The following is a 24,831-nucleotide window of genomic DNA, read 5'->3' as shown; positions in this document are numbered from 1 at the left end:
GCTTACAGAAGTAGGGAGCCTTTAAATCAATTGCATATCCTACAGAGGCTTTGAAGGATGACAGATGTTGTATCTGTCTCTTGTGAATGGTATAATCAGTGATCTGAAGTGTTTCAAGCTTGTTATGACTATTTCCTTGTAATAAAGTTGGTAATTTGATTGACTCAAAATAGAATCATAAAACACTGTAGAGGGTCACGTAGCAGATTTTGCCTAACATTAGTCTTGCACTATGTCAGTGTTTACAGTGACAGTATAGTAGTAGAATGTAACTCAAAGCAGCACGTTTTCAGATGCCCATCTGTGATTTTTTTTTTCCTCCAAAACTGGGAAAGACTGGTTAAATTAAAAGAGAAAACACATGTCAAGAACAAGTTAGTGTCATAACATTTCCAGTATTCTCTGCCAGTTGAGTGGATAGCCCATAAAGGAAGAGATAAAGAAAAATGGAAGCAATAAATAGTGCTCTCCTAGCTTTGCCTTATCTTTTAGTGCAGAGGAGGACCATAAATTAAGAAGGTTGAAAACTAACAATTTTAAATGGTTAGACAGAATCACAGAATAAGTTGGAAGGGATGCTTAACTCCAAGAATGGAGACTGTGCTATTTCTTGCACACCTCTTACAGTGTGTGGGACCACACTTAGAGTGCAAAAGTATTTTCTTCTATCTCATCCATTCCTTTCTTTCTTATCACCTCTGAGATCAGTCTGTCTGTCTTCTCCATACCTGCCCAATACATATGTAGTTGTATACTGCAGTTAACCTCTGCCATTGGCCTTTTCTTGAGATGGAACAAACCTACTTCAGCCTCTTCCCTTATGCACCATATCAGTGCTTCCCCTGTCCTGAGGGACCCCCAACCAGACATGGTACTCCAGATGCTGCTGCACAAGTGCAACCCATTTCTGAAGCCTGGTGGTTACGCTTCTAACAGCCCAGTGTGCAGTGGGCCATCGTTGTTGACCCTTGTCCACAGGGACCCTGTACCTTTCTCTGACAAGGCTCTCTGTAGTCAGCTGACCCCAGCCTGTACTGCTGCCTGGTGTTACCCTAGCCCAGGTGCAGGACTTGGTATCATTGCATTTGTTGGTCTTCACAAACTTCCTTCCAGCTCATATTTCCAGCCTGTCCCCCTGTCTAACAGTCCTGTCCTCCAGCATGTCAGATGCTCCCCCAGTTTGGTGTTGTTCACATAATTGTTGACTGTGTTGGCCCATCATCCAGGAAATGATGTTGGTGCCTTGTATCAGTCCCTGAGCGATGCCACTGGTAATTGACCACCCCTTGGATGTTGTACCACTGACCATCATCCCTGAGCCCAAGAGTCAGTTCCATTTTCTACCCACCTTACTGTTCATTTTCCCAGTTCAGGTCTCATGATTTATTTATAAGGACATTATGGGAGGACACGTTGGAGGCCTTGCTGCAGTTGAGTTACGCAGCATCCATTATTTTCTTTTCTAAAGATGGTGTCATCTCTTCATAGAAGCCATTCAGGTTGATCAGGGACTGTTCACCCTTGCAGGTCTCTGCTAGCTGTTACCGATTGCCTTTTTCCACTTCATGGAAAAGTGGAAAAACAACATGGTAGTAGCTTCCAGGGTGATTTTAATAATATTCCTGGAGGCTGTTGTGAGACAGATTAGCCCATAATTGTTCTTGTTGACATTCTTGAAGATGGGTGTGGTGGTTGCCTTTCTATCATTGGAAATCTGTCCCCATTATCACAATCTTTCAGACATGGTAGCAGAGTTACAGTGACACTGAACTGCTCCTTTGACACTCTCGGGTGTGTCCCATGGACTTGCGTATGCCTCGCTGTCTTAAATATTCCCTAGCTCAGTTCCTCAGCTTATTATCCTACTGGGTTTTGCTCCTTAGCTTAGTCCCAAGGTACCATTCTTGTTCCTGTAGTTGCAGATCCACGGGTAGCAAAGGAAGCTTTTGTTCTCTTGTCAGTATCAAGTTTCTGGAGCTGTCTGGAGCTTTGACAGGCAGATGTTGCAGTTCTTTGCATTCCCTTATTACCCTTTGTATGATTAGATGTTTAATCTGTGACTTGATAACTCATCTTCAAGAAGGTAAGTCCCACACACAGCATAAGAAACGGGATAATGATATTGTGAATCCTTCCTTGGTTACTGAAAGCCAGGTTTTTACAGCATTTACTGTTGTCACATATATTTTGACATCAGATGAAGAGTTTGAGATTATTTTTTAATGAAATTGAACTGTTCCAACTAGAGAATGGCTTGAACTGAAATGAATTTCACTGTGGAGAAGGAATTGCCAATCTGTTTTGGTGTTAAATGATCTCCTTGCTTCACAGTTTCACTATTAGTGTACCTGTCTGCCCTCAGTATTTGGATAATAGCTCTACTTTTATAATTCTTCTTGCTTCTTTTTCAGGCCCTTAGGTGTGGAACTCACCAGTTCAGGTTATACTGTTGTCTATCATGTTTGCACACCTATAATAGAGGGGATCCTCTGATTATTCTTACCATTGCTTTTGTGACCTGCGCTGGTCCTAGCAAAACTACTGGAAGTTCCTTGCTGTAATGCAACACTTCTTCAGGGAAATTAGGAGTTTAAGGGATTGCAATTGTTGGAGGAGAGAAATCTACACAATAAACGTTATGAAGCGTGGAGCTCTGTGGTTTGAGGGACCTGTTGGGCCTTCCTTGTTCCATAGTGCTTGCCTGTAGTACTTCTGGAGTAACAATGTGCCCTTAGGTTCTTTATATGGGGACCTTTGGCTTTATCAGGCTTATTAAATGAGTATCTTGTCTGCTTAGGTGAATTACCTTAATTGAGGTTTTGAAGGTGAGTCATAGGGGATTTGCTCAAATGTCCTAGATTTTATCTTCAAGGATGATCTGCAGGTTAGTTGTGGGTGGATGACCTTGTCTTGCATGCTAACAGAAAACATGTCTTGGAGCTGGCCTAAGCTCAGTCTCCCAGCAGTCCTCCAGTGGTTGTGGAATAAGAAACTACTCTATGCCTTCCCTCTGTTGCACTGTTATCTATTGCACATCAGAAGATTTAATAGAATAGGAGCCTGTGATTCTTCTGAGACAAGGAGATACGTTGGTGGCATTAGATTGTAGAATTTTAAACCACATAGGAAATGAAAGTGGTGAAATAGTCTATTTCTCACCATATTAAACGGCAGTTGAATAAAAATATGATTATGAACTGAAAGTCAGTGCTGCTTTGCTTTGTCTCTCTTTTGTTTTTTATCATCAGTCTCTGACAACATACTGTTTGGTCCTCCTTTGAACATGAAGTGCAGTAGTCTCACTATAACGCTTCTGTCCTCAAAGTTATACAGTTACTCTTTGGAATCTTTATTCTTCATGCCTGAAGCCTTCTACAGGAATAGGAAAAATGGGAATATTAACTGAAATCTGGAAAGTGGAATTTGTAGTTCTTCTTTCCTTTCAGCACCCCACTCCTTCAGTGGGCTGATGCTACAGGTGTCGACACTCATTTGACTTTTGGTATTGAAATTGAAAAAATATCTCCCATTTAATGTTTTCTTCCTCCATGCTCCCCAGCTCCATTCCCTCCACCTCAAATATCTGTAAGCTGCTGTGAGGAAGCTAGTGCATGTTACCGATGGGAGAATGAGAGACAGTATTAATAGTCCAAACTTAAATATGGAGAGGGTGCCACCAGCAGTTAGAAGGAGGAAGTGAAGTGGAATAAGAGGAGGTGGCTGGAATTGCTGGTTTATCCTTCAAAGGTAAAAGTTAAGAACGCTTAATGGCCCTGAATCTGTTCTGTCATAATGAAATGTTAATTATTTATTTCCCTCCCCCAGGTGAAACAATCGCACAGCTTACGGATGTGGCAAGCTTGGATCATCCAGAATCTGACAGCCACATAACAATCTTTACAGACAAAACGGGTGTGGTAAAAGCTGCAAGGCTGCTGCTTTCTTCTGTCACAAAGGTGCTGGTGTTAGCAGACAGAATTGTTATTAAGCAAATTATAACTTCCAGAAACAAGGTACTGCTTTTGTTTTGTTTTATTTTACCAATACTTGAAGTCAATGCAAAAGTGGTGTTAAATGAAGTGGTATTTTCGTTATATGTCTAGGGGAAGTGGAAAATAGAGAGATAAAAATTAATGTCTTAGAGATGTTCACCTACCAGATATCTGTAACAGGTTGGCTGTAAGTCAGAAGGAATAAAATAACACTTTTCTGTGACTTTCTGCATTTTATGTGACCTGTACTGCTCTATTGACTTAAATAAGCAGTACCACAGCATACTAAGATTGCTGCAAGGTAGAAGGTGTGTCTGACAGTAAAATGGGCTATACAGCTTCTACCTTTTAATGACAGGATGTTTGTACTGTCAGGATCATGACGAGGAGAGCATTGTGAATATATATAAAAATACATATATATAGGCGAAAACCTGTAAGGAATGTGGATAAAAGTCTGTTCCAGTGAAATGAGGCTTACAGATGGGAAGTTTTCTTGTGACGTTTAACTTATGTCTTGAAACTTAGCTTGAAACTACTTAGTTGATATAAATAATATATGAAGATCCATTTAACCTCAAAGGTAATCTATTTCATGTACTGCCCTCTCTTGACTTTAGGATATTCTTCCTTTTTTTTTTCCTCCCCTGATGTGCTAAAACAAAAATAGAGAAACCTCACATTTGAAAAATGAGAGCCTGATAAGGCCTAGATTTTTCCATTAATTTTTAACTCATAATCCAGAGTAGACCCCATCTTTCCTCTTTCCAGTCCTCATACTGTCTATTGCCTTTTGTCCTGGTTTGCTTTCCAGACATGTCGATCTCTGTTTTGCAGCTTCTAGATCCAAGGCACTTAGTTGAGTCTGGGTTTCAAAAGCTGTGGCAATGCTTGCTTCAGTCTGATTTCAGACTTAGCAGCACTCATTTGCTTGCTCAGTGCTCTTTTCTTCTCCAGTGGTCGGTGACGGTGGCAGCAGTTTTATCAGTGTTGACTTTCTGAAGTTACTTGCAGCTTTGGGTTTTTTCTTGCACTGGAGACCAGAACGGTGCATTTAGTAACTTCTGTTGACTTTCACGAGCTTTTCTTCTGGCCTTGTCTGCAGCCATGCAAAAATAATTCACCAAAATAATTTGTCATCCAAAATAATTTCCCTTTCCAAGAGTGGCTGGTGTTAACGCGGGTTTAGGCCACAGACTGACTGTTGAAATACCATGAAGCAAGAAGGAGGGGTATATCTGTGCAGCAGCACATCATGGTTTATGGTAGTCTTAAGTATATCTGAAACTATTGTCACATATAAAGCGATACGAATAGAGGAAGCCTAGGTGCAGGGTATAATTTTGAAGGTATTTTAAAGTGAGATTCATTTTCTGCAGAAAGAGTGTCTGATTGCCATAGTCACCCTAGGCTTTGCTGTCTTTTGGGTTTTACTGCTTTCTCCTTTCTACGCATAGCCTACCTGTGTTTGAGAATGTTAACGTTCTGTTTATAGTACCAGGAGAACAATTCACATCTCTAGGACCAAATTAAATAATGATGGTGTCTTGTGCAGTCATACCCTGATACTTACAGAGTACACCCTGAAAAGTGTGTCAGTCAGGGGTATGATGGATACCAAAGCAGTTCTTCCTTTCTTCCTATGAGAAATACTGTGGTGGGGTGATGTGGGCAGGGGCACAAAATTGCTTAGAGACAGGGTGGTATAATACAGTGTAGAGAATGGAAAGGCAGGAGCAGGATCATTGGTACTGCCAGTTGGACCAGATGCTGGCTTTTTGGAATGGGTCACTGTTGCACTGATCTGAGCTGCATTTTCCTCATTGTCTTCATCAGGGACTGAATGTCCAGTGTTAAACTTTCAGTGCCAATTTTCTGCCTCTTTCTGAATGCTGTAATTTCCACTGTCATCATCATCCTCATCATATTAATCAAGAGTAGCGAAGTCAGCCAAGGGCAAAGGACAGAAAAACAGCTTAGTGGTTGGAAGCCCAATTTCATAGGCTGAACTTCTGGTATGATCATCTGCTCCAGAACCCAGCCTCAGGTTGATGACCCTGATGAAGCTGTTTCTGCTTCTGCATCCCCTGCACCATACGTTCTGACCCTGTATTCTTTGGCTGTGTGCATTTCTCTAGTCCCTGCCCACATCCTTCCTACCCTACAAAATTTGCTTCAACTGTCCATCAGATTTAGTCACTGCATCAGTGAGCTTCAAGTCTTGCTCTGCTTACTGTCAGCAGTCAGGTTAGGAATGCCAGAACAATGGATGGGGAAGTGACAGATAGTGGGGGTGTTGCTGCACTATGCAGATTGGATCAAAATATGGATGTGCCCTGAAGTGATGTCAGCCTACGACCGATATCTGAAAGGTGACGTTCACAGTGCAGCAGTAGCTGTGCCATGCAAAGTGCTGGTTGAGATATTAATAGGAACTTAGTCTTTTTTGATGTGTATTTTTAACTGTGTATTTTAAAAGATGCATTTCAATTTCCCTGTGTTCCGTGCTGAAGAAAGTTTTAAAATGAAAAATTTTGAAGACATCACAGATATTTTGCATTTTAACAGCTTCCTGAATATGCTTTAGACAAATTTGGAGCTGTCTATGCTGTTTCTCCCTGTATGTAGCTTCTTAGGATGTCAGCTCTGCCTGGGATGTCTAGAATTGTTAGCTGTGATGGAAGTGCATGTGTTTTCACTGAAATTTTCATTTGACAAGAGATCTGTCATGACAGAAACACTTGCTCTAATGTAACTGAGAGGCTACTTGCAACCAAGACCATACTCATGGTCTGTATTTGCTTAAACTGAGAATTATTTGGCATAATTACTATTAGGTTTTTAATCTATTCATAGAAGAGAAAATTGGAGAAAACATACCAGTGAAGCCCTTTTCCCACATTCACTCTTCTACATAGTCACCTTCCCAGTCCTGTGGGGACTGCTATTTTTGCACCTTCATCTTTTGTGCTGCTTCCTTCCAAGTCCTTCACACCCCCCCCAGCCCTGCTCATGTATCAACACCTGATTCACAGGGGTTCCTGTTTCTGCAGCCTTTGTGGAAGTGGTTGCATAACATAAGATTCTCAGACCGATACTGTGGTCTAGTATTGCATGATAAAATAGTCAATTGCACTGAACTCACAGGATTTAGTGGGACACTTGCTTTACATAGATTAAGGAGTTGCTCTTGCTACAAAAGAAAGTGTGTCTCCGGGAGGGTTTACCTGGGTTGTGAGGAGGGAGTAGTTTGTCATAATCTGGTATGTGGAGTGCTTTTTCAGTTGGGGAGAAGATCCTTTTGGCATAGGAAAAGAAACACCGTTTCTCAAGTTTTCATGCAGTATTTTATCTCCAGTCTGAAACTGGCGATAGAAGATCTACTTTGACTGTCTTCCTTTATGAAGACATTTCACGGATTTGAAAGATCACTTTGGGATTAGCAATGATTATTAATTTAGGCTTGATTTGAATTATGCTTTTGTAGTAAAAAACCATATGTACATTTTAAACAGCACAGTTCACAAGTGTCAGTAAATAATAATGCTGCTAATAATGTTTTCTGTTTACTATCTTGATAATACACAGTTTTCCCTTACCTTGCAGGTTCTTGCAACAATGGAACAACTAGAAAAAGTCAGTAGTTTCCAGGAGTTTGTACAAATATTCAGCCAGTTTGGAAATGAAATGGTAGAGTTTGCCCATTTAACTGGAGATCGGCAAAATGTAAGTATTAATAAAAAGATCCTTCACCTCCTTATGTTGAGGGGTCCAGAGCTGGATGCAGCCCTCCAGGTGGGGTCTCAGGAGAGTGGAGTAGAGGGGCAGAATCACCTCCCTTGACCTGCTGGCCACACTGGTTTTGATGGAGCCCAGGAGAGGGTTGGCTTTCTGGGCTGCAGGTGCACATTGCCAGCTCATGTTGAGTTCTCATCAACCAACACTGAGCTGAGTACGTGCTCTGTGCCAAAAAATCTGTTCTGGAAGAGCTGCATATAATTAAATAAAGTACCTGCTTGAAAATAGACCGACTTCGGTAGGCCTCTGGCCTCCAGCCAGGCCTAAACCACCACATCTGTATTTTTCCTTGGAAAATCCATAGCAGTTGTTCTTTGGAAAGAGAAAGGTGTGTCACTAGTGATGGTCTTCTTAACTCAGGTTTCAATGTTAAGTGGTCTCTGGCTCTCCACTCCTGGTTTGCTTGACTCGTTTGGAACTTTTTTGGTACTTTTTAGATTGGGCCACCTTCTTGATATGTTGTCTTGATACGCTGACTTTATAGTGTGTAGGCTGCTGTGTGGCTCTGTTAGTTTTATTGGGAGTTAACATGCTTCCAAGTATTTTTCCTTAGGATAATTATAAGAAGTATGCCAGAAACTCTTGGGCATTGTCAGATTTATTGGAATTTTGGAAATGAGCTGTTGGTTTGATGGGGATTTTTGTCTTCGCTTTTTTTTTATGTGATTTTGATCTTAAAGATTTTCTGTAGCTGCTAAATAAGGGTTTTTTTAATAAAATGTCCAAACAGACTGCTGCTGTGGTTTATCCAGGTTTTCTTAGTAATCTAGGATAAATTAGGTTTAATTCCATCTTGTAAACTGTTTCCTATGCATCTGGTCTCATCCAGTTGCCTGCCTAATAACTCAGATAGCACTCAGCTATCTTTGCAAGCACTGAAGAACTTAATTATAGCTTTGTAAGTCCTTCCTCTTGCTAGATCCTCTCACATATTGAGGGATTCATGTCTTGCCCTCTTCCCTCTTTCCCATCCTGATCTAAACTTGAATTCAGAATTCTTCCCTTTTGATGAACTTTTCTGGGGTTCTAGTTTGGTTTTGCACATAGATCCCTCTCTCCTGGAGGTTTTTTTAACCTGTTAAAACTTTATTACTGATACATAGTAAATAGAACACTCAAGTAGAGAGAAGATTTGTTTTGCATTTCCTCCGCTGCAGTACAATGAAGAACTGGTGTTCTCTGTCTCTGCCTTACCCTCGCCCCCATTTCAGACAATTTTTTTTAGCCAGGTATATTTTTTCCCTTCCTTTTCCTGAATTATGAATAATGCTATATGATAAAGATAGCAAAATTAGTGACAGTTTACATAACACGCTCTATCTCTGAGATCTTCCTTCTTTGAAATCTGAATTGAAGAGAGCCAAGAATAAATGCATAAATTAAAATCTGTCTGAAAAGCAAGTTCTAGATCATGAGTCAGACTGAAAATAGCAGTTGTCAGACATAAAGAAGCTTTCTCACAACCCATCCATCTGCAGGAGAGCTTCCTTCTTCCGGTCTCACAAGCCAGTACTGTGTTATATTCAGGTCATTTTTTTCTTTTGGTGCTTAGGACTTGAAGGATGAGAAGAAGAAGGCTAGAATGGCAGCTTCTAGGGCTGTTCTTGAGAAGTGCACCATGATGCTCCTAACTGCTTCAAAGGTGAGTTGAGTTATGTGCGCTAAGATTCTGTGATTCTGTGATTCCTACACGACTTGGATAAATCACTAAGTGTATCAGCATAGCTGACTCTTCTTTCTCAGCCCCATTGTAAATTTCATCCTAGGGGAGGGTGTAAGAACAAAGGTTGAGTTGAGGAAACCCTTGATGTTCTGAGTAACAACATGAATTCTGCTTAACACGATAGTGGTTTAACAAAAGTAATTTATCGTATTCTAACACATTCTTTAGCTTTGCCTTGGCAGGAAGCATTCCTTTCGCTCTGCTGCCTGTGTAGTACCCTTTCATGGTATTTACTCTGCTTTCTTAAAGACTTGCCTGAGGCACCCGGACTGTGAATCGGCTCGGATAAACAAAGATGGGGTTTTTCATCGGATGAGATTAGCTTTGGAACAGGTAATAGAAATTGTAACTGACTCTAGACCAAATGGAGAAAGTGAGATGGCCCCCATCAGCATATATTCTGGCATCAAAGAGTTCAAGGTAAGAGTAGAAATAGTGCTGTTTTCTACAGCCTAGTAAATTGGTGGGCGATGGTCTCTTCGGCCAGGTGACAGGAGATGGGACAAGGGGAAATGGCACAAAGCTGTGCCAGGGCAGGGTCAGATTGGATGTTAGGAAAAAAATTTTCATGAAGAGTTGTGAGGGCCTGGAACAGGCTGCCCAGGGAGGTGGTTGAGTCACCATCCCTGGATGTGTTTAAAAACAGGTGGATGAGGTACTTAGGCATATGGTTTAGCATAGGACAGGAACGGTTGGACTTGATGATCTTAAAGGTCTTTTCCAACCTTGTGATTCTGTAAATTACCTCAAAACTACAACTTTGAATAAAAATAGTTATTATTTTTTTAAAATTCCAAATGGTGAAGCTGAATCTTTTCAGCAGCATTAAATAACTGCTGGAGAATCTGACAAGAGGTGGTAATTTCATTGTTGTTGCCAAAATACACCTTGTGATACTTGCCATCTCCTCCTGAATCAGAATGCCCTCAGAAGTCTGATGTTCTGTTGAGATGATGCCTTGGACCTTAAATTAACTTCAGTATCAGGATACTGATCAGAACTTCATTTAAATAGTTATTGAGGAATTCTTGCTTTGTGATTGGAAGTACTTTTAAAACTGCATGCAAAAATATTCATTCAAACATTTAAAAGAGAAAACTGGCATCCAAAGCAATTAGTTTGAAAATAAGTTGAATAATAAAAGCACTGAGAGGAAAATGAAGTGTAAAATGATGCATCTGCTTTCTGTACTTGCATCAGTACTGTATATCCAGATAAATTCTCAAGGAACCGATGTGCTTCTTTTTCAGAATAAGGTGGAGGGTCTTCGTGAGAATCTTTATTTTCTCTCAAAAGAGAACCTTTCAACAATGCTGGAAGTTATCCTGGAACATACGGAGGACTTCACGGACTCTGCCTATACCAGTCATGAGCACAGAGAGCACATTTTGGAGCTGTCTAAACAGGCAAAAATGGAACTAGAGCAGCTGGTTTCAGTGTGGATGCAAGCTGTAAGAGCTTTTTAGCAAAGTAAATCTTTTCACCTCTACTTTGGAAAGAAATTTTGAATGCAGTGTTTCTTCTGGTCTAGGAATAGAGAACCATGTGTATTCCTCACAGTGAGAGCTGATTGAGGAAGCCAGAGTTTGTTCTGTGCTTCTGCAGCTTCAGTATGTTCTGTCCTCCCATGGTCCCCAGAGATATTGCTTCATTGATTCTAAATTAGGCTGCTAGTAGCATTAGCCTAATTTTAAGGAAACTGTAAGTAGAAACAAGAAGGTGAATGGAAGGGTCGTTGCAGAGTCTTGAACAGGTCTTTTGGTTGAGTCGTTCAGAGACTTCAGTTGTCTTGATCCCATGGCAGTGGCCACAGTCTCTGTTTCTTGTTTCAACAGATTATTGAAAACACTTAGAAAGCAAAATATTCTAATAAACTGACTGGTTTTGGCTTGGGTGGGTTTTTTTTTTAAAGTTAAGTGGAGAAGAGAGAGAGGAAAGAGACACTAAGTTAGAGGGAATTTTCATTTGCCCTCTTTACAAGATTTGAATGTTTGAATGATGGTAGTTTTGCTTTTAGAGAAAGCAGCACATTAAGCCTTCTCCTGTCATTTGTCTTATCTTGTGCCTTGAAGATGATACAGTTTGAAGAGCATATAAATCTTATTGATAATACAGACTGTTGTTATTACGAAGGTGACACACATGGAATATTAACTGCATAGGATGCCACAACTATAAGAAACTAAATCTGTGGTTAGCCTGGTGTTGGGTGTTTGGCTCTGATGGGCAGCTGTGTAAGCACTGCTCACCAACTGCTAACACATTCCTGTGTTATCAACGCTGTTTTTATCACAAGTCCAAAACAGCACCATCCCAGATACTATGAAGAAAATCAATTCTGTTCCAGCTAAAACCAGCACACTCGAGCGTAAGAGTAAGATCTGTTACTGGTGGAAACTGATCCCCTCCAGATAATTTACATGCTACATTTCAAGGGGTAGAAATGAGAGCTGAGTACAAGACTCTACATACACAGGATCCATGAAAATACTTGGGTGTGCACGTGTGTGCTTGTGCAGTATTTTCATTAATAAATAACCCAACTGAGCTGTGAGTGTTGTCACAGTCAGCAGATGAAATGCCATCAGCGGACTGAGGTGGCTTTTTAGTTTCAGCTCAGCAGCTTCATTGGAGAATGAATGTTTTCTGAGGGAACATATGTAATTCATACAGAAATTGTTGATTAAAAAAAATTTTAAAATTGTGCCTTGAGGATGCATGAACTGAGAGAGATACATAGAGCTCTTAGGGTACCCAATTACTTCCCTTTCCACTCACTGTATCTTCTTTTTAGCAAGCTAAGTGAGTCTTCAGTGAACAGTGTATGTGAAAAGTGTGTTGTAACCTAGGTTAAATCTAAATTAGACTGACATCAGTGATCCGCTCTTGGGTTGTTGTAGGGTAATGAAGACTAGCTGGAGAACAACAGATAATCTAATGCTGTTGATTGACTTTTAAATGTTTCTGAAATGATCCCTGTGTATGTTTGAGCTCATAAGATTGCAAACTACTGTCCTGTTGTAGGCCTTCCTGTAACTTTATTTTGGCTATACAATTCCTTCAGTTGGGTTTAAAAATATATATATATATATAGCTGTACACACAAGGAGGAAAAATATGCACATTAAATAAGTAAAAGAAATAAAAAAGAATACATTAGTGAGTGTAAAGCATTATACTCCTTGTGTTAAAAGTGATTTTGTGATGTTAGGACGTTGTGCTTTTACACAATGTACTTAAAACATTAGGTTTGAGGTACAGGTAGATTTGAGTCTTAGAACAGATAAGAATACTTGAAAAAATGATCATATGGGTTTGAGTGTTGTTTTGTTTTTTTTTTTTCCCTTTAAACAAAGTAGAGGGTATGTGTGTCTCTACCTACACACATTTTGTATGTGTATGCTTACGCTAATTTAGACTGAGGGGCTAATGCTTTTGCAGCCATGACTATGTTAATGGTCCCACTTAGGATAATTGTTTCCAATGTATTTTAGAGGAGAATGAAAAATCACAGCAATTTACCTCTTTTCCCAGTGTTCTGTCTCGACATTTGGGTAGTTCCATAGATAGGTAGGTGCTATTTGCAGAAGTGGGAGCTCTGCCTTGACGCTACCTCAACCAAATGTTCTTAGCTACTGTACGTGTTTAAATTAGACAACGATCTAACGACTTACAAGGGAGCTTTAAGTAATCTTCTGTAATTCAATATAGAACATTTGGTATAACATTTTAGGTACCAGTTTTATTTTAAAAGGGTACTTACATTAAAAAAACCTTGAACCAAACAGCCTTTAAACGGCTGCTCTACTTCAGGTTGTTTAGATAGAAGGGTTTTGGAAATCAAAAAGCTTAAGGAAACTGTTTTCCTGAAAAAAGCTTAGTGAGATGTAGAAATAAATTCCCATTTGAACAGAAACAGTCAATTAGTTTGCATCACTACTGTTATTTTTAGATCTGACTTGGTGATGTATGTTTCTATAAAGGAATTTTTCAAGTAAAATGTACACAGGATGTACAAATGAAAACTTTACATAGAAATAGCTATCTTCTAAAGTCACCTGAAGTAATGACACATGATGTGAAGGTGGGATTTGATGCATTTTTTCGTCTAATGTTTTGTCGGTTGCTTTTTTTGGCTTGTAGCAAAACCAGAAGACAAAGGATCTCATGGAAGACTTGGAAGTAGCCATTTTAAAAACATGCCAGTGCATGAATGAACTTAAGAGAGAAGTAAGTCTAGTTTAAACAAGCATAAACTGCATGAAAGATTGAATTACTTACTTGTATGTGAAGCTGTAAAATAGGATCCTGTACCTGAAAAGGCTAGTATCTCTTAATAGACAACACTAGCTAAATCAGAATTACATCAGGGAGCTAGTATGCAGTCATCTGCATCCATCCTCACAACTGGGTACATAAACTCTTTGTTAACTTGGAGAACAATTTAAAAAAGAGAAGCGTTTGGAAAGAAGTACTGCCTTAGATGGTCACTACTTTAAGCATTAAGGATGAACTTTGTTTTGCATCACTGTTTTAAATACTTTAAAGTGTGTGCTTAAATGAATAAATTACATTCACTGTTTGTACTTGCCCTGTCCTACTGATTTCTGTAGCAGAAAGGTGGTATGATGGTGCCTTATACTCCAGTGTTTTCTGACACAGTTGGCAGCTGTGTATGTGCTTGTTGTAAATCATTCTGTTCCTAAATGCAGGCGTGCTGCATGTCCACTTACATTCACGTATGAGGTAGCTGCCTCATGTGGTACACGGGTTGGAACTGCGATTGCTTCTTCCCCCCCACTTTTAACAGAGGGCATTGGCACCTTGTCTGTTCTACAGATTTCTGGCAGCTTCCGAAGTATTTGCAAAGCATTCAGATCTCTGTTCAACCACTTTCCTTTGGACAGATGGAAAAGTGAAGACTAAGGTCGGTGAGGGTTTCCATAATAGGCTGCAGCAGAGCAGTGCAAAGATGTTGGAGAAGTACGGTGAACTTCCTCAGACTCAGCTCTCAGCTGCTGTTACTGGAAAAACCTCAAGTGCTCAAAAAATCATGCTGCTTTTTTTTTTTTCATAATTGGAGGCAAAATGAGAAATTTCATCTTCCACATTATAATTCCTGCAGCTGTCCCAAAGATCTGAGTAGTGCCTTCTGATCTATTTCGGCTGCAGTTAAGCACTGTGTGCTTCTGCTATCAGGCAGTGTGGTGGACCCCCAGAAAGTGAAGGACACGCTATTTGTGCACTTTGATTAATAGTTGTTTTCTCTTTGGTCATCACTATGTAAGAAGTCAGTAGCTGACATTCAGTTGCTTTAACTGTGAGGTCGTGCTTTTTGAGTAACATCGCTCCAAGTGTGCTGCATTGTGAAGCAAGGCTTCCCAATCAAAATAGTATGTGACCACGGAGTTGCACAGATCACAAAGCCAAAGGTGGCTGGAATATCATGTGTGGAAGAAATCATTAATATCTTGTATCTTCTTGTAGCTCCATAAATGTAAAACTTCCCATGTTGCCCTGCCCACAGGTTTCTATTTATGAAAATGTCATGTAACAAAGACTACACACTTACCACACTCACCAGCTAACAGATGTAGCATAAACCACAAAATAGTGGGCTACCCATGCCCTGTGATGTATTTAAAAGCCATGCAGGTTGAAAAAGCTGTTACAGAATTTGTGGAACAAATTGAGTGGGTTTGGATCCCAAGATCTGTATGACTTGTTTTGGTGACCTGCAGAATACAACATCTTGCTTAGTAAGACCTTTTTTAAAATGCATAGAATTAATGCTACTTGTAGAAGTAAGTTTAGAGTATTCTGTAATTTTCCTTGTTTTCTATGTAGTGACTGGATTGATCTCAGGATAGCTCTGCTTCTGTGCATGGCTGAAAAGGAACTGCCCTGCGGGTCTGACTTGGGGTGCTGCAGTATAGCAGTTAGTGAAACTTAACTATTGTGAGTCTAATTAAAATGTTTCTGAGAGCCTGGGTGGCTGAGAACCCAAGACACCCTTGTTAAAAGTAGTTCTTTCCCATCTCTGTCACTTTGTGGAGGAAACAAAAGGTATGTTCCTTCCTTGAGATGATTATCCTGCTAATGATCAGAGACAGTGTTAAGTAGAAGTCAATTTCAGTTTTAGATCAGGATGAAAAGGTAAATCTCTGTGTAGCCTATATATAAATGAGAGTTGCCAGTTCTAACTAACTTGACAAACCTGGCAAATATCCTTTCTTCTGACCTGACCTCACTTCTGATGCTAGTGGTTTTGTCCTGATTTGAACGGCATGCAAGCAACACTATATAATTTGTAACAGGTTGTCAGAGCTTTTTTTAGCTACTCTCTAAAAAACAGCCACAACAGGTTTTGAGACCACAATTCAGGTTTAATGCATAGAACTAAAAACAAACAACAAAATGCCCAGAAAACCTTAATTCTGGACTGCACAGGAAGTACTGTCAAGGGAAAGGGGATGCAAATATGTAGAGTCCAGTGGAATAAAACACCCAACATACACTGTTCTAGTAAACAGTCTCTTCTCTACAGAGTCAAGGCCCACCAGTGTCACAATTTCAAGCTCATTGCATTCATGAGAACTTGAAAAATAACCTTCTTGAACAGCTGAGTTTGTTGTATATTCAGTGTAGTCCAGCAAAGTGAATGTAATTATTGCAAGGCTCATAATACCCTGATGAGCATAAGAACACTCTGCGTTTTTCTAAATAGGTTGCTATTTTGGTTTTACCTTTGTTTTTAAAAAGGGGCTGATTACAGGGCTTAGGTAAAGCTACTGTGAGTTGTCACTAGAATGAGCAGCAGATGTTGCTGAAAGCTGTTGTCAAGCAGAGTCCTTCACAGCTGGATTTCAGCGGATCCATGGGTCTGCGAGTCTGTCTGGATTTAGGGTTGTGTTTCAAGGGGAAGCATCTCCTTTCTTGTTGGGAGGTTGGGGAGAGTGCTTCAGAGTTCTCCAAGACCCATCTCTGGCTTCAGTCTTCTTGCAGAAAATATGTTTCTTTACTTTCCTAAGACTGTGTCACAAGCTGATTATATTCCAATTTCTCTTTGTGTCCCTGAGAATTCAATTATCCACAGGAACTTAATTCTAATATATTATAAACTCGGATAGTGTGTGATTTTGGTCTGGTTCATGTCTTGTGCCAGGCTTGGTGCCCCGAAATCTGCACCTGTGTTTTTTCCCAGCTGTAATATTATCAGAAAGCAGCAGTGTGGTAACTTCATGTCCTGGTTTTTATCCAGCTGCTCTTTTGTCTCTCTCCCTCTGTATTTGGTTGTGGGTGGGTTGTTGTGGTCTGTTTTTGTGGGGAGTTGTTTTGTACAGTGGATTTTGTCTTTGTTTGAATAGCAATTGAAGAATTAAAACCCTAGATAATACCCAGGCTGTGTATGAGCTTTCATGGCAGTAAATTTTTTACTTCTTGGAAAAATCAGTCTGTCTTCTGATTTTGGTACTGGATGAAGGTTTTACTTCCTTCTAAGGTTTATTTCTTCTTCTTTCTTTGCTATTCAAGGTCCACAGTGCAGCAACATCTTTGGCAGCAGATCTGCTGAAATACCATACAGATCATATGGTTCTCAAAGCATTAAAAATCACAGGAGTGGAAGGAAATCTTGAAGCTGTAGCTGAATATACTTGCAAGCTCTCAGAACAGAAGGAACAACTTGTTGAGGTGAGTTCATGGCTGCTTTCATTTTGTAAAGCACTTAGAAAGTGAGTGGCCATATTTGTCTTAATCTGTTCTTCAAGAAAGACTTAGTGGGCTTTTTTTGTAATTTTTATTTTATTTTCTTCACACAGTGTTGAATTTTGGTATGACTTAAGCCAGAGGAGTCACTGTGGCACACAGTTGCAGAAGGGATGTACAATCATACCCAATTCTTCTCCTGGACCTAGACTCAAACTCATTGTTTAACTCTGTATTATTATTTGTATGTACATACTGGGGCTAAAATATTCATTAAAACATATGTATCTAGATCCAAGTAGAGATGAAAGACGACTTCTTCCTTAAAGTGGTAGTCATTCAGCAGCAGCTGAATCCAAAGACACGTTCTAAGAATGCTGGGAATGTAAGGCTCTTAATTCACTGAACTTGGATGTTTTGAAGATCTTGTATAATTTTTGTCAGACAACAGAAGGCCACTGAAAATCTTTTCTCCTTCATGAATAGCAGTGTGAATGTTTCATGTACTAACACATGCATGGTTTCGTAGGCTGGTAGCCACACACGTGAACAAATAATGCTTCCAGGATACTTCCAAGCCTTATGAGTTCATGGCTCTTACCAGTCCCTGTGGAGAGGATGTCTACCATTCCTTGTTACTCTCTTGTGACAAACAGAGAAAACTCTCTGTGAGTAGGTGAAGGTTCAGATTATATGGTTCAGAACGAGCATGAGTTTGCAACTTTGGAGGGGTATTGTTGCATTTATGAGCATCCCTCACTGCCGACCCACAGTGTGAGATAGCACAAAGAATGCTGCCTCAGGGGCCAGGATTTCCCAGAGACCTCTGTGGTCTCTTTTTGGTGATGACATTAACAGTATGGCCTCTTTTTTTTAGTCTGTTGCTTTCCAAGATGATGAGGGCTGCCTTCCAGCCTGCCGTCTTTGTGACGTGCGGTGTTAAGCAGAGACATTGAGTTGCATGAAGAAGGGCATGCTGTGAGAGCAAGGCTCGCTCAAGCAGTGTTGGAGCACTGAGCTAGGTGGAGTGAGAAAGATCATAGAGTCATAGAGTCATAGAATTTTAGGGGTTGGAAGGGACCTCAAGAGATCATCAGGTCCAACCCCCCTGCCAAAGCAGCTCCCTAGGAAATATCACTCAGATAGGCGTCCAGACGGGTCTTGAATATCCCCAGAGAAGGAGACTCCACCACCTCCCTGGGCAGCCTGTGCCAGGGCTCTGTCACCCTCACTGGGAAAAAGCTCTTCCGCATGTTGGTGCGGAACTTCCTGTGCTCCAACTTGCAGCCACTGCCCCTTGTCCTATCCCCACAGACCACTGAAAAGGGGCTGGCTGATTCCCCCTGCATCCCCTGCTTAAGATAATTATAAACTTTAATTAGGTCCCCCCTTAGTCTTCTCTTCTCAAGGCTGAAGAGTCCCAACTTACTCAGCCTGTCCTCATAGGGGAGATGTTCCAGGCCCCTAATCATCTTCATGGCCCTTCTTTGGACTCTCTCCAGGAGATCCCTGTCCTTTTTAAACCAAGGAGCCCAGAACTGGACACAATACTCCAGGTGGGGCCTGACCAGAACAGAGTAGAGGGGGAGGATCACCTCCTTTGACCTGCTGGCTATACTGCTCCGGATGCACCCCAGGATCCCATTGGCTCTCTGAGCTTCCTGATTTTGCGTTTATGTTTTCTCTGTGCCAGAACTGTTTAAGGAATTTTAGCATTGAACTTCTCAGAGCATAGATTGTAGTACCTGCTCAAACAGAACTTCCCAGTTCCCTTTGGTTTTCAGGCATATGTGGAGAAAGAAACTATTTATTTATTTATATTACATTGTTCAAGTGTGTGTCCATATGTGTTTATGCTTCACTTCTCCAAATTCTGTCATATACTGTGGTCTTAAGTTGGAGCAGAATTAATGGAACCAAGTAGGAGACATACACAGGTACATTGTTTTGATCTGGAGTGTGGTGATGCCAGAAGCTGTGCTGGCATGGCATCTAATGCTCTTTATTTCTAAAAAATACTGTTTTCACACAGGACTTGGGTGTTCATCCCAGAAGTCTGAATATGCAGAAGTAACACCATCGAACTTCTGAGACTAGCAAATCAATGCTGTGGATTTTTAATTTTGGCTTTAACATCCCTTTTTTCTGTAAGAAGAAATTAATGAGTCACTGATTTTTCTTTAAATTTTTATTTAGAGTGTATGTGAGGCCTTACAACATTCTGATGATGGACACTGCAGCTGGTCTCATATGCGCTCCCTTAAATTCTCCTTTTGACCTGAAAACTTCCTTTGCAGCCCAAAGTTGACAATTAATTTGATGATGGTTTGCTCAAAAGATAATTCAGTCCCTTGGATGATGAGAGCCTAAATTTTTGACGTGGTTATTAATGGCTGATCCAGCCTGTTTTGAAGTCACTTAGGCTACAATTTTTCCAAGTTCTGTAGGTGTCTGATTATTTTAAGGTTTATTCAGTCATATATATGTGAAATTCTTCTTGTTCTATTTTTGGGTTTTTTTACTTATTACTTAGGGTTTGGGGTTTTTCTTGGGGGGCGGGGTGATGGGGTTTTGTTTGGTTTTTGGTTTTCTGGTTTTGCTTTTATTTACACATTCCAAGTCAGGATTTAGCCATGTTTTTGTTGTAAATGCTCCCTGTGAAACATCCATCTATGTGATCTCCAGTAACTTTGCGAAAGGACTGCCAATAACTTTGTGTGTGTATTTGTGCAAGTGCACCTCTTCTCACTACTAACAGAAACATGTTTTTTACTGTTTTTCTCTTTGAATTTATAAAAAACATTTAGATGTGTCGCTTACTGAGGCATGTTTCTGGAACTGAGCCCCTTGAGATTACTTGCATACATGCAGAAGACACCTTTCAGGTCACTGGCCCACAGGTAGGCTTCGCTTTTATCTGGCCACTTCTAGTGGGCATAAAGAAGAATTACTTTGATGATTATTTTTTGGAGACCTAATATTTAACTGCTCAAAGCCGTTCTAAGAGAGTTTTACTTTCATATTGGGCACCAGGTAAAAGAATGCATGAGGAAGATCATGAAGACTGCAAATGTCAAATGAATACACTGCAAGGACTTACTAGTGACAGTTTAATTTTCTATTTGTCTGTGAAGGTATTTGTGAATTCATGGGCACACTATTTACAAGGACTAACAATTATAAATACTTCATTCTTTGTCCAGATAATTTCTGCTGCAGAAACGCTGGCATTACACCCATCTAGCAAGATTGCAAAAGAAAATCTTGAGGTGTTTTGTGAGGCCTGGGAGTCTCAACTGAGTGACATGTCTCTGCTCTTAAGAGAAATCAATGATGTGTTTGAAGGCAGAAGAGGTAAGAATGCTATGTACAAATAGAAAAATACAGTTCTTAAAGCATCCAAGAATTTTAAGTGTGATTTAGGAAATGCTGTTTTCTTAAGAGCACAATAAACAGTCTGGCATCCTGCATAGCAGTGTGGAATCTAGGTGCCAGTACACAAATATTTTGTGTAGATGTTGAATTGGGGTGCTTATTGGATTTTTTATTTTTTTCAAAGAAAAGCAGCCAAAATTGTAAAGGCCTGATTTGTGTAAAACTAGGTATGTTTAGCTTTCTGCACTGAGATTGAGTTCCAGCAAAATCAAATGGAACTGTTCAAAGGACACCAACGTGTTTGAAGGCAGCCCTTTGCCATCTGTGTCCAAGAATTAGGGGACTAAGGGCTTTGTCCAACCTTTTGGTTTGTCTAGGACATAGAAGTTTATGACAATCAAGATACAACTTTGTGTGATGTGTTTTTTTTAGTTACCTTTATTTCTGGAAAATCTATATACCTGTATATATTCTGTGCTGTCAGCTTGCCTTGTATTCACTTCATAACGTAGTGAATGTAGTTATTTGATTTTTAAACTGCTGTCCTTCCTCCTGGATGGAATCTCTGACGACTCTGCACTATCTTGGGATATTTTCTCTGGTTGGTAAGTTTATTGGTATTTGTACAACATGTAGAAGAGAATCTTGGAATCTTAAGAAAAGCATTCTGTGTTTACTTTTAGCATAGGGCAATTTACCTTAAAAATTAAAGCCCTGTTTTATTATTATGTTTATCTTAACAATTTTTTTTCAGATGTCTTTAGTGTAGCCCCTCACATTACTTTGCGGCTACGTGTTTGTCTCAGTCTTTAAGGTATAATAATTGCATACAGCTAGAATGTAATTTACAATAATACTGAATGTCTTGTATTTTTAAGGAAATCACTCAGGTTTAAAAGTTTAGATTTAGTTGAATATAGTGACTTAATTTCTTTTTTTCTAAGAAAAAAAGTAAATCCATATTCAGGTTAGATGACTGTCAGTGATGCAATAGTTCATCTTGCTATTAACACGAGACTTTTTAAATTTTGAGAGTTTATTTTGTCAGTTTAACATTCTGTGCTTGATCAGGGTTTTGTTTGAGCAGTTCTCTTCTGCCAGCTTTGTTGTAAGGACAGTAAACAGCCAACCACAGGGCAGTAATATCTGAAATTGTTGCTGCTGGTTGCTAGATGGTGTGGCTGAGCCTGAGGACTTGAAAAAGGAAAACATCTGTTGAAATTCTGAGTGGGTTTACAATAATCATGTGTAGCGGAGGTTATTGGGAATTTGTGGTGATTGCTGCCCTACTTGTTTTTCCACCTTGATCTGGAAATGCCATTTAAAGATGTGTAGCAATGCATTACAGCAGAGAACCCATTTATGGGCCTTTTAATGTTCAGGGGTTTTTCTTGTTTGTTTTGGGAGCCAAGAATGTATTGAATTTTTGAAACATAGCATTACATTTTATGTAATGCAATTAAATTACGGTATTACGCCAGTATTAATGTTTTACAATAAACTTGGAATTTGTGGGGCTGATCCTAGAATCACAGAATGAGTTGTTGGAATGGACCTTTAAAGGTCATCTAGTCCAACCGCCCTGCAGTGAGCAGGCACACCTTTAACTAGATCAAGTTGCTCAGAACCCCATCAAGCCTGACCTTGAATGTCTCCAGGGATGGGGCCTCCACCACCTCTCTGGGCAACCTGTTCCAGTGTCTCACCGCCCTCATATCGTGCAGATACATGATTGTTTTTCATATTCATACAATGGTTTCTATATATTTTATGTTTATGTATTTATAGATGTGTGCACATGTTATTTTTAAACAAATACATACAGTAATATGTACAGTAATACCGTGTGTATATATATATACTGTATATGTATATAACCACATTAAAAAATAATAGGATGAGAATCATGCAGCCACAGCAAAGCATACACTTGGCTCTCCAAACAAATATCGCTGAAGTCTTGGAGCAAATTCCCAGCCTCTCCTGTAACTTTTCCTTTGGTGGCTGTGGACTTCTCCACAAATGGTACTTTCCAGTTTCACAAGGGATCCCCAGTGTCGTTGCTTGAAGGAGAGAGAAGAGGATGGCTAGGGGCTGCTGAGCATGTTGAAGGCTTGGGTGCCGTGGAGATGAGACGTCTCCTGCTTGGCATGGCCAAATATGCCTGTTCTCTTTTAGCATCACTCCTTTGTTAGTCTTTCCTTCAGCACAGGGTGTTCCAGCACCACCACTGGTAGGTAATAAGCGTAGCTGGTATTCTTTCTATGGCCTTGGGTGCATCAGGTCTCGTACCGCCAAAGAGATGTTTAAGAAACCATGTCTCAGTTCTCCTTGTCTCGTGGCCCAGCCTGGTGAGGGACTTCTCTCTGAGGCTGGATTGTTACACGCTGTCAGTCACCTCCTCAGAAATAATTTGACCTCCTGTATCTTCTACAAAGTTTTTCATTTTGTTGTAGGCGAATCTTTCCTTTTCATTTGCGTGTTTTATCTTGTTGAACTTCAAAGTGACTTTTGTCAAAGAGGTAAAAAAAGAGTAAAAAACTCTCACCCCAATACCCCCAGGGTTTTGCTTCCAGGAACACTAAAGTTACCTTGTCACTTCCCAACATTTTTGTTCCCCTAGAAAACACTGCTGATGTCCCAGTAAATAAATCAAACTAAAATGTTTGTTTTCTAAGAGGTTATAAGAGTGGCGTTCGCAAACCTTTTGCCTCCAAAACCAATGAAGCTTCACAATACTTTCTAAGATTTTATTCTTCTTGTAATTGATGGGACTTGTCTTAATGTTGAGGTTGGTAAAAGTATCTTTATTTTACACACTAAAATGTAACAAGTGCTTTATTCCCAGTAGAATTGTGATTGTGTGTAACAAAGATAGAATTACAGTAAGAAGGTATATATTTTTTCTCTCCTCAGTTTAAAAACTTGTATTTTTGTACTACCAATTTAAATGTTTGGCTTTGTTAGAGAGTTCAGAATACGGCTTCAGAGGTACAAATTGAATGGTGACTAAATGTGCTGGACACATCTAATAAAATAAGCATTTTTCCGATTATACTTAGATTCACATTATTTATACTCATTTTCTTAATGAGCATAACTCCTTATCTGGTGTTTCTTTCCTGTCAGCATTTCTCGTACTGAATTTCAGTGCTCATGTGAAGAGAGCACCAAATTTAGCTTGGAACACAGTTTTAATGGAATGACACCAGTCATGCCAAAATTGAAATAGGCTTTTTTTTTTGAGGGGGGGGTGGGGGATGTGCACATAGGGGTGGATGTGGTTGGTGAGCACACCACAGCCCAGTAATCCTTGTATATGTTCTGAAAACGTCTGTGCTACACAGAACCGTACAGTGAGGTACAGCTGGCCAAAGCTTGGTTAGAGCTGAGGATGGCCAGTACTGTTGGAGACAATAAAAAGGGATTTCTCAAGCACCTTAACAACAAGAGGAGGACCAGAGAGAACACTAGTCCATTACTTGATGGGAATGGTCACCTTACTGACAGGGACATAGACAAAGTGACATTTAATGCCGCCTTTGCCTCTGTCTTCAACACAGTTGATGGGCTCTGTGGCTCCACACACCTCAAGTTGGAGGACCGTGACTGTGGGAATAATAAACTCCTAGTGAACCCTGAACTTGTGGGTGATTTGCTGCTCCACCTGGATCCATATAAGTCCATGGGCCCCTGGTAATTGCAGACCTGTCAGTCTCAGCTCAGTGCCTGGTAAAATTATGGAGTAAATCATACTGGGAGTTACTGAAAAACATCTAAAGGACAACGCAGCCATTGGTCACAGCCCACATGGGTCCAGAAGAGGAAGGTCCTGTCTATCCAATCTGATTCCCTTTTATGCCAAGGTCACCCAGCTGGTTGACCAAGGGAAACCAGTTGATGTTTTTTCTGTGCATTTCAGTAAGGCTTTCGATGCTGATTCTCACAGTGTCTTGACAGACAAAACGTCCAGTGCACAACTAGACAAAGCCATAAGGCATTGGGTGGGAATTGGCTGAAGGGTCAGGCCCAGCGGGTGATAATAAAGGGGGTTACATTTGGCTGGCGGCCAGTCACTAGGGGGTTTCCCCAGGGCTCCATTTTAGGTCCAGTTCTTTTTTAAGTTTCATAAACAACCTGTACTCAGGACTAGAGGGTGTCTTAAGTAAATTTGCAGATAACACCAAATTGGGAGCAGCTGTTGACTCGATTGAGGGTGAAGAAGCCTTACAGAGA

The 24,831-nt window shown here is 40.2% G+C and overlaps 1 protein-coding gene across 1 annotated transcript in view; it reads left to right on the top strand.

The window, feature by feature from the left end:
* The window catches only part of CTNNAL1 (catenin alpha like 1), a gene marked incomplete at its 5' end in the record, with an annotated part of 59,876 nt that overhangs the window by 22,955 nt on the left and 12,090 nt on the right, over positions 1-24,831 (top strand). Inside the window, 9 exons of the mRNA XM_084260265.1 lie at positions 3,826-4,013; positions 7,599-7,718; positions 9,343-9,432; positions 9,763-9,933; positions 10,764-10,964; positions 13,657-13,743; positions 17,047-17,205; positions 20,028-20,120; positions 20,424-20,574. Coding sequence (XP_084116391.1) covers positions 3,826-4,013; positions 7,599-7,718; positions 9,343-9,432; positions 9,763-9,933; positions 10,764-10,964; positions 13,657-13,743; positions 17,047-17,205; positions 20,028-20,120; positions 20,424-20,574 — 1,260 coding nt within the window. The remainder of the gene's footprint in view (positions 1-3,825; positions 4,014-7,598; positions 7,719-9,342; positions 9,433-9,762; positions 9,934-10,763; positions 10,965-13,656; positions 13,744-17,046; positions 17,206-20,027; positions 20,121-20,423; positions 20,575-24,831) is intronic.

This window comes from Gallinula chloropus, assembly GCF_964237585.1.
Source record: "Gallinula chloropus genome assembly, chromosome: 2".
Taxonomy (NCBI): domain Eukaryota; kingdom Metazoa; phylum Chordata; class Aves; order Gruiformes; family Rallidae; genus Gallinula; species Gallinula chloropus.
Note: the sequence above shows the minus strand (reverse complement) of the source record. Positions and strands in the feature narration are given on the sequence as shown.